A 14,015-nucleotide genomic window follows, 5' to 3' on the forward strand; every position below is an offset into this window, starting at 1 on the left:
TCTGCAGTTTAGCAAAAAGTGGGGACAACCATTCAGAAAGAGGGCACTTTCTCACAACAACCACAACCATAATGACAAATTAGCAGTCCAGTGGTGCTCCAAAATGTATAATGTCACTATAAGCGACAAGCCTGAACTTTCTCTTCATTACAGCATCTACTTGCCCATCAAAGGAATGTCACAAAATATTTCTAGAACTCCAGAACCCAAAATGCAGCATCTTCAATGCCACTCACTCTGAAGAACTTTAGCACATAACTTAATCTCAAAAGGAAAATTGAAAAATATATTAACAAAAAAACGAATGTGAATTATTCAATCAGTTCATCCTTACTTTTATGTTTATAATATTTTTGATTTGTATTAAGCAAAGAAACAAGCCATTGAAATTGAAATAAAAGGATAACAAAAATAAGCAATATCCCTCCCCATCCCCATAAAATCCTCCCCCAACATTCCCCGCAGCCTCACTTTTGACCGCCCAAACCAGCCAATGAACAAGGTTACTGTTCTTGAACCCCCTGTCCTTCAATGATTTCACCATCCTTACCAGGGTTTAGTTCTCGGAAGAATCGCCAGCAGACTCCTAGCCAGCACTTTTATTCAAGAACATCCTCGTTAGTGGGTAAGCCACCACCCCGCCCCGAGTATTTAACCATTCCTCTGTGCTGGGAATATTAACAAACAGTTTAAGAGCTCTATGACTAACTGAGACGTATTCTAAAATTGTAAGGAATGCCAATCTGATTCTTAGAACTATTATACCACTAGCCAATTAATCTTTTGTAGTCAAACTCATTGGGTGATCTTCTTTCAGTCACGTATCAGCTTTCATTAAAGGAAACAACCTACTGGACTACCAAAGTGGATTGTGTTTTTGTTGCTGCCCTGGAGCCAAGTTGATTGCCACATGAGGCCATATCAAAATTACTTTTGATTGAAATGGAATCGCAACAGTACTGTTATTAGTTTTCTCTTCTGCGTTCCCTTACAGTATTACAAAGACATGACAACATAAAAATACAGAGTATTGCCCTGCACTGTATTGCCTCTTCCTTATGAGCACATCTCTTATCATATCACTGACATCCTCCTCCACCACGTGATTCCTGTTCGTTGTGGATATCCCTCAAAGCTCGAACCAGATTTGAACATCCATCAAAGCTCCACTCCTGTGGTTTCATCGAGTACCTCCTCTCAGTGCTGTTGAGTCACCTCAAGCTAAATACCTTGCACTAAAATACTCTTATTAGGGAAATGGATCATTTTCAAATATTTGGCTACAACAACTATATCCACCACTCAACCCCTCAGCACAAGTAACAAACCTGCAAGTGATTATGTACTCCAGTCTTTTACAGCACAAGTAAATCAAGTTAGCAATAGAAATTTCTACATGGTGTGGTTCCTACATCGGATTACCCAGGTTTCCCAAAAAGAGTGCACACCACTATCACAATAATTCATTCCCACCAGTGGCCTGAGTATTGGTCCCCTCTTTAATATCTTCTCAATCTACAGAGAATCCAGGATGAAGCTTGCAGGTAACTCCTTAAGCTACACATTAGGATTCACATACTATCAGTCCTCCGAACTTTCCACTTGCAAAATCCACCATACCAGCCATGCAGCCCAAAAGGGCCCTAGTAACGTGATCTGATTGGGAGAACTTAACATCTTCAATAGGGGTGTAAACTACTGTAGGAGAGTAGGGTCTGCTATCCTATGGTCACCCCAAATTTTTGCTTTTTGCTTCACTGGTTTTTGACATATTGAGGCTGTGGGCCTGCTAATCAGACCCCCAGCCTGCTGTTCTCTCTAACTAAATTGACACTATGCACCCTAGGTGCATAACCAATTGGAAGTGGATCACCCTGTGAGCCCCTGTACCAGTGTACACTAGGTACCCAGGGCATTGGTGTATCTAAGGCCTGCCAGGGGCTGAAGCATGTATTATGCCACCCCAGGCTTGGCCTAACAAATTTGACACAACTGGCTGATCACTCAGCTGGGGTAAGTTGGTGTAACCACCTCTTACTTAGGTGTAGTATACCTATACCTAACCTTAAATGGGACACATGTTAACCTATAAGTCACTCCTATGGCAGGCCTTAACAATCCTGAAGGCAGAGTGCTTGGTTCCATGTGAGATGGTGCTCTGGCATGAGCTGAGCCTGTCTGCAGTGGTCGGAACCACTTCCTTCTACTGTTTCCAGATATCGTCATACCATATACTCTTAAGTGCATTATGAACCTCGCGGTTAAATGCTATCTCTGATTTGGCTTTATCAAAACATGTCGAGAAGGTGTCATGCGAATTGGAATACTAACCCCTCGCCAATTCTGGCGACGGGGTTAGCATTCCACCCTTCTAGAGGGACACGACATGTACAGTACCTGAAACCCGGGTAAAATCAGACATAGCCTCAGCTCCACAAAATGGATGCTGCCACCACAGACACAAGTCTGCCCTCCTGCTGCTGGGAGTCCTTCCAGCTTGGGAGACGTGGACAAAGGGTTTCCTGCCAGGGGAGGTGCGAGCACCACCCCAGACAGGATTTTGTGTATTGGTCAGGTAGGGCTTGAATGGAATCAGACATGCCTGAGGCTCACGAGGAGCCTCGGTGCATATGCCAGTTCAAACCGGTCCTGGGGCACACCAGCCCCGGACCTGGGGCGAGCTGGACAAAGGATTGGGGGTGTAACCACCCCCCTTCCTGGTCCCACCCTTAGGGAGGGACCTAGCAGGTAGTCCGGCCCCTAGAATCCGCTTAAAGGTAGGAGCTGTGTCCTAAGACTTCAGACATCCTGGAATCAACTTAACCACAAGAAGAAGACGGGAACTTCGATGCTCTGCTGCACAGAGGACTGAAGGAAATCTCCCCTATGGTCAGGGAGTGACCATCTTGCTAACGCAAGCACCAACCAGCTATTTGACGTCTGCTTTGCCGCCGCCTCCTGCCGGAGCCCGAGCCCAGAGCCCGACAAGACCTGGACCTCCAGACCGCTCACCGCCCGATCCACAGTCCCTGCAAAGAAGTAACCCGTGGAGGCACCGAGACACGTGGAGCCAGCCATCTTGGAAGACCGACGACAAGCTGCAAGCGCAACAACAGAGGCTCCCTCCAAGTTGTGCTTTGGGTCCTGAGAAGCCCAACCACCGAGCAGCATCTGCACCTAAGGTGAGCCCTCCAGCATCTCCACGATCTGCGTGGGGCCCCTCTGCACTTTGCATCTCGACGCGCCTGCCCGGTCCCTGGCCCGTTGGCTAGTGGCCATTTTGGCGACCTATTTGAAAATCAACGACGCTGGTCTGGTTGCTCCAGACTGGCCCTAGCTGCTCTCCAAAAGAGCAGCCCCTCTGACCTTGCTGGTCAGAACAATCAGCTTTCTTGAACTTCCACGACTCCTGCCTTTGCCAAGGCTTGTTTGCTTCTTTCGAGTCGCCGACACCGCCGACAGCGAGAGCCTGCGTGGGACAGCTCGTGACTCGACTCCTGGACGTCGTCGACTTTCAGGGACCACGTGGCTGCGGAGACAAGCTACACTTCACCACCTGTTTGCACCCGACATCGCCTGGTACCTACCTGGTGCCACGCCGGTCACTGGCTAGTGACTGTGAACACTGTCCCCTCTGCTTTCAGGTCTTCTACAACTCCGATCCACTCTTGGATCCAACGCAGCTCTTCTGGACCGACCGCCTGCAGCATCTTTGTCATCAGGCTCCATTGAATCGATAGAAGAAACCCGACGCACTTCGAGACCTATGCACCCGCTTCCTGTGGGTGAGGTAAAGCTGGCACTCCGGTGCCCAAGTGTAGAGAATCATCTCTAGTGTCTGTGTTTCGAATCTTGAGATCGTAGTCCATCCAGAAGACCCTTTCTGCAGTAACTTTTTAACTTTTACGCACCCATTGAAAACCTATGGGAGCACGCGTGTGACTTTCCTCACTGCACACGCAAACCGTGGACCTCCTGGTCACTAACTAAAGTTAGCTCCTTGTAGGCCCAGCGATTCTAGAGGCCCTAGGCCTTTTCCCTTTCCTGTTCGTGGTACTTATACCACTATTTTAGTATATGGTTTGAGTGGCCACCAGGGCCCATCCATATAAAGTGCAACTTCTGTGTATTATAACATTGTCTTGTTTAACGATTTGTGCTCCTGTGCTCATAAAGAGTCTAGGGGATACTTTGAGAAATAAATACATATATATTTTGAATATATATCGGTGTGGTGTCCTTTCATTGGTATAAAGGGGGGTTACACTTGGTAAAACAGCCTGCTTAACACGCTTTAACGAGTTTAGCCTCAAAGACTGCTTAGCCTACGCTACCACTAGGGCAGCTAGTCCGAAAAGGTTGACTTACAACCACACCATAAGGGTTGCTTGGCATGGTACAAGGTGGTCACTTTAACTAGTGAACATCATATACCAGGCCAACTTCTCACATTGGTGAGCAGCGGTTGGATTTGAGCTTGCTGTGTTTTACCATTGTAATCTCTTGGTTACCAATTGAAAGATCACATAGGTACCTGTAGGTACATATAAAACAAGATAGATATACTTAAGTTCTACTGAACTTAGTTGTTGTAGAGCAAAGGGAGTAGCACACCCTGACTACAACTACTAGATGGGTTTAGTAGGTAAACCCAAGTGTAGGTAGATTGCAACACATCCACCCACACTTAAGAGCAATGGAGGGGGCAGAGGGGTCCAAGGTACCCATCTCTGTTGAGAGTGACCCCCAGAGGGCACCAACTCTCTTTACTACCCTAAATCAAAATGAGCTCAGGCAGTTGGCAAATATCAGGGGCCTTAAACAGCCCAAGAACCCTACTTCTGCTGAACTCAAAGAGCTTTTACAGGCTGATGAAGATCAGAGAGCTCTCAAGAAAGCCTCCCGGTTAGGCCCCTTAGGGACTGGAACAGGAGGCCCCCCCTTCTGAAAATGCTACTGAGGTACCCCTTTCCATAAGTCACCCCTTAGATGAGAATCATACTACAGAGGATGAAAGTGAGAAGGGTACTGATACAGAAGGTAGTGAGGATGAAGGTTGTACTAGCCCAGTGCCAAGTGTTATACGTAGCCCAGCTAACCTAAGGCTATTGGGGACTGACAATGGGATCATCCCATTGGATCTCCCCAGTGGACTTAACACAGGGCTTGGGAGGCAAAGGAATCACTCAGGTGAATCTAATGCTTCTCATGCCTCTAGAGGCTCTCAAGGTCACTCCAGGAGAAGGATGACCACCCCTCAGAGGAGGGAGCATGAGGCCAGAATGCAGGAAGCCCAGCTGAGGATCAGGAAGCAGGAGCTGGAAGTAGCCCTGATGGAAGAGAAACTGAACAAGGCTAGGCAACCTAAAGAGAGTGGGTCTATACCCACTGGTGGCAGCATTGTCCCTAAGGACAAAGATAGGGTCTTTGACAATAGGAACCTGTCCAAGGTTGTGCCCCCCCTACAAAAGTGGGGATGACATCCACAAATGGATGACTGCTCTTGAGAGAGCCTGCAAAGTGCAGAAGGTTCCTGAAGACCAGTGGGCAGCAATCTTATGGCTCTCCTTTGAAGGAAGAGGCAGAGATAGACTCCTCACTGTTAGAGAGGAGGATGTCAGAAATTACAGAGTCCTGAAGAGTGTCCTAGTTGATGGGTTAGGCTTAACCACTGAACAGTACAGGTTAATGTTCAGAGACACCCAGAAGACACAGACTCAGGACTGGTCTGAATACATTGAATTTGCCACTAAGGCTTTGGAGGGTTGGTTGCTGGGAAGTAAGGTATCTGATTATAAAGGATTGTACAATTTGATGATGAGAGAACAGATTTTAAATAACTGTCAGAACCAGCAACTGCATCAACACTTGGTTGACTCAGATCTGACCTCTCCCCAAGAATTGGGAAAGAAGGCAGACAAATGGGTCAGAACCAGGGTTAAGCAAAAGAACCAGAACCAGGGCCAAGGGGGTGATCAGAAGAAAGCAGACCAAAAGGGTGGAGATCAGAAATCTAAAGACCAGAAGTCTTCAACAGTTAGTACTAACGAGGGTGGGTCCCAGCCTAAAGGGAAGAAGAAAGAAGGTCCAAAGAAACCCTGGTGCAAACATTGCAAGAATACAACTCACTGGACTAGTGATTGAAGGAAGGGTGGAGCCCCCAACACTGTTGCCCCTAAGGCACCTGCTCCCAGTACTACTGTTAGCAGTGTTGGTCCCCAAACAAAGGGTGTAGTGGGAATCACTATGGGAACTGAAGGAGATTCTGACTTAGACAGAACCCTGACACAGGCAGTCTTGATCTGTGATGGGGACATGGATTTGTCCCTGACTGTGGGCCCCAGTAACCTGGGCAAGTACAGACAGACTCCTTTAATTAATGAAAAAGTGGCTCAAGCCTACAGGGACACATGTGCCAGTGTCACTATGGTGACACCAGGCTTTGTGGATCCTGGACAGTACATACCAGGTGAGAACTACCTGGTGACCAATGCCAGCAATGCCACTACTTCACATAGTGTGGCAGTTGTTAACTTCTCATGGGGAGGGGTAACTGGCCTCAAAAGGGTTGTGGTTAGTGCAGACCTCCCAGTAGAATGTTTGTTGGGCAATGACCTAGATAGTTCTCTATGGTCAGAAGTGGAGTACAGGACACATGCAGAGATGTTAGGTATATCACCACATGTCCTTGCTGTGACCAGGTCACAGGCCAAAAAGTGCCTTACTGAACCACAGGTCTTGGATCCTGGAACAATGGACCAAGCACCTACCAAGAAGAAGAACAGGAGGGTTAAGGCTGTGCCTTCCCCCCTGCCTCAAGGTGATGATCAGCCTTCCCAGGAAGATGATCTAGAGGACCCTGAAGGAACTGTCCCTGAAGAGCTTGAACCTGATCAGGTTGAGTTTCTGGGGACAGGGGGACCTTCCAGGGCTGACTTGGGGCAGGCTCAGTTAACCTGTCCATCTCTTGAACCCCTCAGACAGCTGGCTGCTGCTGAGGCTGCTGGGAATGCTCAAGGTACCCATAAAGTGTATTGGGATGAAGGGCTCCTTTATTCAGAGGCTAGAGACCCAAAACCCTGGTGCAACCAGGAGGTTGGTTATACCTCTGCAATTTAGGGGCTTCCTTCTTACCTTGGCCCATGATATTCCCCTAGCAGGACACTTAGGCCAGAACAAGACTTGGGACAGGCTTTTCCCTCACTTTCACTGGCCTCACATGAATGAAGATACAAAGGAGTTTTGTCGCTCCTGTGTGACCTGCCAAGCCAGTGGCAAATCAGGTGGCACAACAAAGGCCCCCCTAATACCACTACCTGTGGTAGGGGTCCCCTTTGAAAGAGTGGGAATAGATATAGTGGGTCCCATGGATCCTCCCACTGCATCTGGGCACAGATTTATACTAGTGGTAGTGGATCATGCCACCAGGTATCCAGAGGCAATTCCCCTTGGGACCACTACAGCTCCTGTTGTGGCCAGGGCCCTGCTGGGAGTATTCTCCAGAGTGGGGTTTCCTAAGGAGGTGGTTTCTGACAGAGGTACCAACTTCATGTCAGGATACTTGACAGCTATGTGGAAGGAATGTGGTGTCAACTACAAGTTCACCACTCCTTATCACCCACAATGCAATGGGCTTGTTGAGAGATTCAACAAGACCCTAAAGGGTATGATCAAAGGATTACCTGAAAAGCTCAGGCGAAGATGGGACATCCTTCTACCCTGCCTTCTGTTTGCTTACAGAGAGGTCCCACAAAAAGGAGTTGGCTACAGCCCCTTTGAATTGTTGTTTGGGCACCCTGTGAGAGGCCCACTGTGTTTAGTGAAGGAAGGATGGGAGTTACCTCTCAAAAAGCCTAAACAAGACATAGTGGACTATGTACTTGGTCTCCGCTCCAGGATGGCTGAGTATATGGAGAAGGCATCCAAAAACCTTGAGGCAAGCCAGGCCTTACAGAAAGCTTGGCATGACCAAAAGGCTGTCTTGGTTGAGTTTCAGCCAGGACAGAAGGTATGGGTGTTGGAGCCAGTGGCCCCAGCAGCACTCCAAGACAAATGGTCTGGACCCCATACAATCCTGGAAAAGAAGGGAGAGGTCACCTACTTGGTGGACCTAGGAACTCCCAGGAGTCCCCACAGGGTACTCCATGTTAACAGGTTAAAAGCATATGTTGACAGGGCAGACATGGGCTTGCTCATGGCTACAGATGAGGGACAGGAGGAAGAGAGTGACCCTCTCCCAGACTTGTTGTCTCAGAACCCTGAAGATGGCTCAGTTGAAGGAGTGACCCTTGGAGGCAACCTCACTGATCATCAGCAAAGTGAATGTAGACAGGTTCTACAATCATTTCAACACATGTTTTCCTTGATACCTAGTCAAACTGACTGGTGTACCCATGTGGTGGACACTGGTGACAGTCTGCCTGTAAAGAACAAACTTTACAGACAACCTGACCACGTCAGGGACTGTATAAAGGCTGAGGTACACAAAATGCTGGAACTGGGTGTCATTGAACCCTCAGAGAGTCCCTGGGCTAGCCCAGTGGTTCTGGTCCCCAAACCTCACACCAAAGATGGCAAGAGAGAGATGAGGTTCTGTGTGGATTACGGAGGACTCAATGCTGTCACTAGGACAGATGCACATCCTATTCCAAGGGCAGATGAGCTCATAGACAAACTAGCTTCTGCTAAGTTTTTGAGCACATTTGACTTGACAGCTGGCTATTGGCAAATCAGATTAGCTGATGAGTCTAAGGCCAAAACAGCATTCTCAACCCCAGGTGGGCACTATCAATTTTTGGTGATGCCCTTTGGTCTGAAGAATGCACCTGCCACCTTCCAAAGGTTGGTGAATCAAGTCCTTACTGGGTTGGATGACTTTTGTGCAGCATATCTTGATGACATTGCTGTCTTTAGCTCCACCTGGGAGGATCACCTGATCCACCTGAAGAAGGTACTTGAGGCTCTGCAAAAGGCAGGCCTCACTATCAAGGCTACTAAGTGCCAGATAGGGCAGAGTAAGGTTGTGTATTTGGGCCACCTTGTAGGTGGAGGCCAAGTTCAACCACTGGAGAGTAAGATACAATCCATCAAGGACTGGTCCCCTCCAACCACCCAGACTCAAGTTCGAGATTTCTTGGGCTTGACTGGATACTACAGGAAGTTTGTTAAGAACTATGGGTCCATTGTGACTCCTCTTAATGATCTGACATCCAAAAAGATGCCCAAAAAGGTTCAGTGGACAGTAGCTGTCAAAAGGCATTTGATGACCTGAAGAAGGCCATGTGCTCTGCACCTATCCTGAAAAGTCCTGACTACTCCAAAGAGTTTATTGTCCAAACAGATGCTTCTGAGTTGGGTGTGGGAGCTGTACTGTCACAACTTAATGTAGATGGTCAAGACCAACCCATTGCTTTTATTAGCAGAAGGTTGACCCCCAGAGAGAAGAATTGGTCAGCTATTGAGAGGGAGGCCTTTGCTGTGGTGTGGGCCCTGAAGAAGCTGAGGCCATACTTATTTGGCACTCACTTCAAGATTCAGACCGACCATAAGCCCCTCTTGTGGCTAAATCAGATGAAGGGTGAAAACCCCAAACTGCTTAGGTGGTCCATTTCCCTACAGGGTATGGACTTTACAGTGGAGCACCGGCCAGGTACAGACCATGGGAATGCAGATGGTCTCTCCAGGTACTTCCACTTAGGACATGAAGACGAGACTTGTCAAGGCTAGTTTAATGTCCCTGCGTTTGGGGGGGGGGGGGGGGTTGTGTAGGAGAGTAGGGTCTGCTATCCTATGGTCACCCCAAATTTTTGCTTTTTGCTTCACTGGTTTTTGACATATTGAGGCTGTGGGCCTGCTAATCAGACCCCCAGCCTGCTGTTCTCTCTAACTAAATTGACACTATGCACCCTAGGTGCATAACCAATTGGAAGTGGATCACCCTGTGAGCCCCTGTACCAGTGTACACTAGGTACCCAGGGCATTGGTGTATCTAAGGCCTGCCAGGGGCTGAAGCATGTATTATGCCACCCCAGGCTTGGCCTAACAAATTTGACACAACTGGCTGATCACTCAGCTGGGGTAAGTTGGTGTAACCACCTCTTACTTAGGTGTAGTATACCTATACCTAACCTTAAATGGGACACATGCTAACCTATAAGTCACCACTATGGCAGGCCTTAACAATCCTGAAGGCAGAGTGCTTGGTTCCATGTGAGATGGTGCTCAGGCATGAGCTGAGCCTGTCTGCAGTGGTCGGAACCACTTCCTTCTACTGTTTCCAGATATCGTCATACCATATACTCTTAAGTGCGTTATGAACCTCGCGGTTAAATGCTATCTTTGGTTTGGCTTTATCAAAACATGTCGAGTAAGGTGTCATACGAATTGGAATACTAACCCCTCGCCAATTCTGGCGACGGGGTTAGCATTCCACCCTTCTAGAGGGACACGACATGTACAGTACCTGAAACCCGGGTAAAATCAGACATAGCCTCAGCTCCACAAAATGGATGCTGCCACCACAGACACAAGTCTGCCCTCCTGCTGCTGGGAGTCCTTCCAGCTTGGGAGACGTGGACAAAGGGTTTCCTGCCAGGGGAGATGCGAGCACCACCCCAGACAGGATTTTGTGTATTGGTCAGGTAGGGCTTGAATGGAATCAGACATGCCTGAGGGTCACGAGGAGCCTCGGTGCATATGCCAGTTCAAACCGGTCCTGGGGCACACCAGCCCCGGACCTGGGGCGAGCTGGACAAAGGATTGGGGGTGTAACCACCCCCCTTCCTGGTCCTACCCTTAGGGAGGGACCTAGCAGGTAGTCCGGCCCCTAGAATCCGCTTAAAGGTAGGAGCTGTGTCCTAAGACTTCAGACATCCTGGAATCAACTTAACCACAAGAAGAAGACGGGAACTTCGACGCTCTGCTGCACAGAGGACTGAAGGAAATCTCCCCTATGGTCAGGGAGTGACCATCTTGCTAACGCAAGCACCAACCAGCTATTTGACGTCTGCTTTGCCGCCGCCTCCTGCCGGAGCCCGAGCCCAGAGCCCGACAAGACCTGGACCTCCAGACCTCTCACCGCCCGATCCACAGTCCCTGCAAAGAAGGAACCCGTGGAGGCACCGAGACACGTGGAGCCAGCCATCTTGGAAGACCGACGACAAGCTGCAAGCGCAACAACAGAGGCTCCCTCCAAGTTGTGCTTTGGGTCCTGAGAAGCCCAACCACCGAGCAGCATCTGCACCAAAGGTGAGCCCTCCAGCATCTCCACGATCTGCGTGGGGCCCCTCTGCACTTTGCATCTCGACGCGCCTACCCGGTCCCTGGCCCGTTGGCTAGTGGCCATTTTGGCGACCTATTTGAAAATCAACGACGCTGGTCTGGTTGCTCCAGACTGGCCCTAGCTGCTCTCCAAAAGAGCAGCCCCTCTGACCTTGCTGGTCAGAACAATCAGCTTTCTTGAACTTCCACGACTCCTGCCTTTGCCAAGGCTTGTTTGCTTCTTTCGAGTCGCCGACACCGCCGACAGCGAGAGCCTGCGTGGGACAGCTCGTGACTCGACTCCTGGACGTCGTCGACCTTCAGGGACCACGTGGCTGCGGAGACAAGCTACACTTCACCTCCTGTTTGCACCCGACATCGCCTGGTACCTACCTGGTGCCACGCCGGTCACTGGCTAGTGACTGTGAACACTGTCCCCTCTGCTTTCAGGTCTTCTACAACTCCGATCCACTCTTGGATCCAACGCAGCTCTTCTGGACCGACCGCCTGCAGCATCTTTGTCATCAGGCTCCATTGAATCGATAGAAGAAACCCGACGCACTTCGAGACCTATGCACCCGCTTCCTGTGGGTGAGGTAAAGCTGGCACTCCGGTGCCCAAGTGTAGGGAATCATCTCTAGTGTCTGTGTTTCGAATCTTGAGATCGTAGTCCATCCAGAAGACCCTTTCTGCAGTAACTTTTTAACTTTTACGCACCCATTGAAAACCTATGGGAGCACGCGTGTGACTTTCCTCACTGCACACGCAACCCGTGGACCTCCTGGTCACTAACTAAAGTTAGCTCCTTGTAGGCCCAGCGATTCTAGAGGCCCTAGGCCTTTTCCCTTTCCTGTTCGTGGTACTTATACCACTATTTTAGTATATGGTTTGAGTGGCCACCAGGGCCCATCCATATAAAGTGCAACTTCTGTGTATTATAACATTGTCTTGTTTAACGATTTGTGCTCCTGTGCTCATAAAGAGTCTAGGGGATACTTTGAGAAATAAATACATATATATTTTGAATATATATCGGTGTGGTGTCCTTTCATTGGTATAAAGGGGGGTTACATTTGGTAAAACAGCCTGCTTAACACGCTTTAACGAGTTTAGCCTCAAAGACTGCTTAGCCTACGCTACCACTAGGGCAGCTAGTCCGAAAAGGTTGACTTACAACCACACCATAAGGGTTGCTTGGCATGGTACAAGGTGGTCACTTTAACTAGTGAACATCATATACCAGGCCAACTTCTCACAACTACTATATGTAATACTCTGCTCCACCCAGAAACTTTAGGTCACACTTCGTTCACAATATAATGCAAAGCTTAATCTGTTTCTCTTCCGTCATTCCCTCCTCCCTTGGATAGTTTTTAATGTTGTTTCATGTGAAGTGCTTTGTTGCTCCTCTTATACTATGCAAATCCCTTAAATTATTATGACAGTTGCTGCGGTCTCTCAGGGAATGGCACAAGGACCTGAGGGCCACAAATACCCAATTGTGCTCACTTGCTATCTTTCTCTTCTCTTGTTGATCATGATGTCAACCTGTAAAACCCCCACATACTCTATCTTAGGAAACTCCCACATCTACGGTGTACATGTTTTGCTGTCTGTACAGATGAGTGCTGGGAAGGTTACAAGACCCAATCCCAGTATGGGGCTCCCAAATTAGGGAAACACATATTAATATGATAGCAGCGCCTAGAAAATTGTAGGCATTGTGCTTTTTAATAGTCTTTTTAACATACCTTAATTCCTCACCTGTCTTGTTACCTTTGCTGCTCCTTCACTAAAGTACAGTACAATCTTTGTTACTTCTGCCCATTGATAACTATTGCAAATTCCTATCTGCATGACTCTTATCTTAATTCTAAACCATGTTCTGAATTTCATTTGTCTTTGCTGTTCAAATGTCTATAAAGTTTGATTTGCGCAAATGTGCATATATTTTTGTTTTAGTTTATATTTTGAAACCTCCTTTTCTTGGTGTAATTTCTTTAGGATGAAAATCTAGTTTGTTTTAAAGACATCCGACCTGGAGCTCCACACCATTATTTAGTGGTCCCTAAGAAGCACATTGGAAACTGCAAGACTCTCACAAAAGAACACATCCCATTAGGTAAGAAAGTAGTTTGGGTGCAATTTGCAAGCCAAATCACAAGTGGGAAATATCCAGGGGGATTATTTTAGTTAAGTGTGTAATTGTTGTTTTCACAGGTATTTTGTTGTTGGCTAAGATTTTGGGTTACGAGAAATGAAAACAGGAGTGTTTTTGTTGCCATAGGCAAGATTCAAGTTCCATGTTCTGTGCGTAGAGCTTGATTGTTTGGGGCAGGCCCGGAGTATGCTGTAAAGTTAGAATGCAGGTTTGTAAGAGATAAAGATGGCCAATTATGGCACAATAATCATCAATTGCCTTCAAAACAGTAGAAGCTGGTTTGAAACAAATCTGCCTCGTAGATGGTTAGATATAGGTACCCAAAGACCAGATAGTGTGCATAAAGCACACTATTTCCCCAAGACACTTCACCTCTTTAAACTAAATACTCCTCAGATTGATTAAACCAAACCAAGCATTGGCAAAAACAATCGGTTTTGTCTATGCAAAATCTATTGGCTTTGTCAATGTGTGTGGTTTTTTTTGTGTTTTTTGTGTATACATATTGCACAGCGTCGTGGGAGCCTGGAAGCAACACTGGGGAGGAGAATATAAAAGACATCGAATTGAAACCATGGGAAGCAGGATGAGGGGG

At 47.9% G+C, this 14,015-nt stretch overlaps 1 protein-coding gene across 4 annotated transcripts in view; it reads left to right on the forward strand.

Annotated features, from left to right (window-relative positions):
- HINT3 (histidine triad nucleotide binding protein 3) overlaps positions 1 to 14,015 on the forward strand; it is a 129,046-nt gene that overhangs the window by 23,524 nt on the left and 91,507 nt on the right. For all 4 annotated transcript variants that reach the window (XM_085611815.1, XM_085611814.1, XM_085611817.1 and 1 more), the window contains exon 2: positions 13,264 to 13,381. In XM_085611815.1, coding sequence (XP_085467941.1) covers positions 13,264 to 13,381 — 118 coding nt within the window. The remainder of the gene's footprint in view (positions 1 to 13,263; positions 13,382 to 14,015) is intronic.

The sequence above is a fragment of the Triturus cristatus genome, chromosome 6 (assembly GCF_964204655.1).
Source record: "Triturus cristatus chromosome 6, aTriCri1.1, whole genome shotgun sequence".
NCBI lineage: Eukaryota > Metazoa > Chordata > Amphibia > Caudata > Salamandridae > Triturus > Triturus cristatus.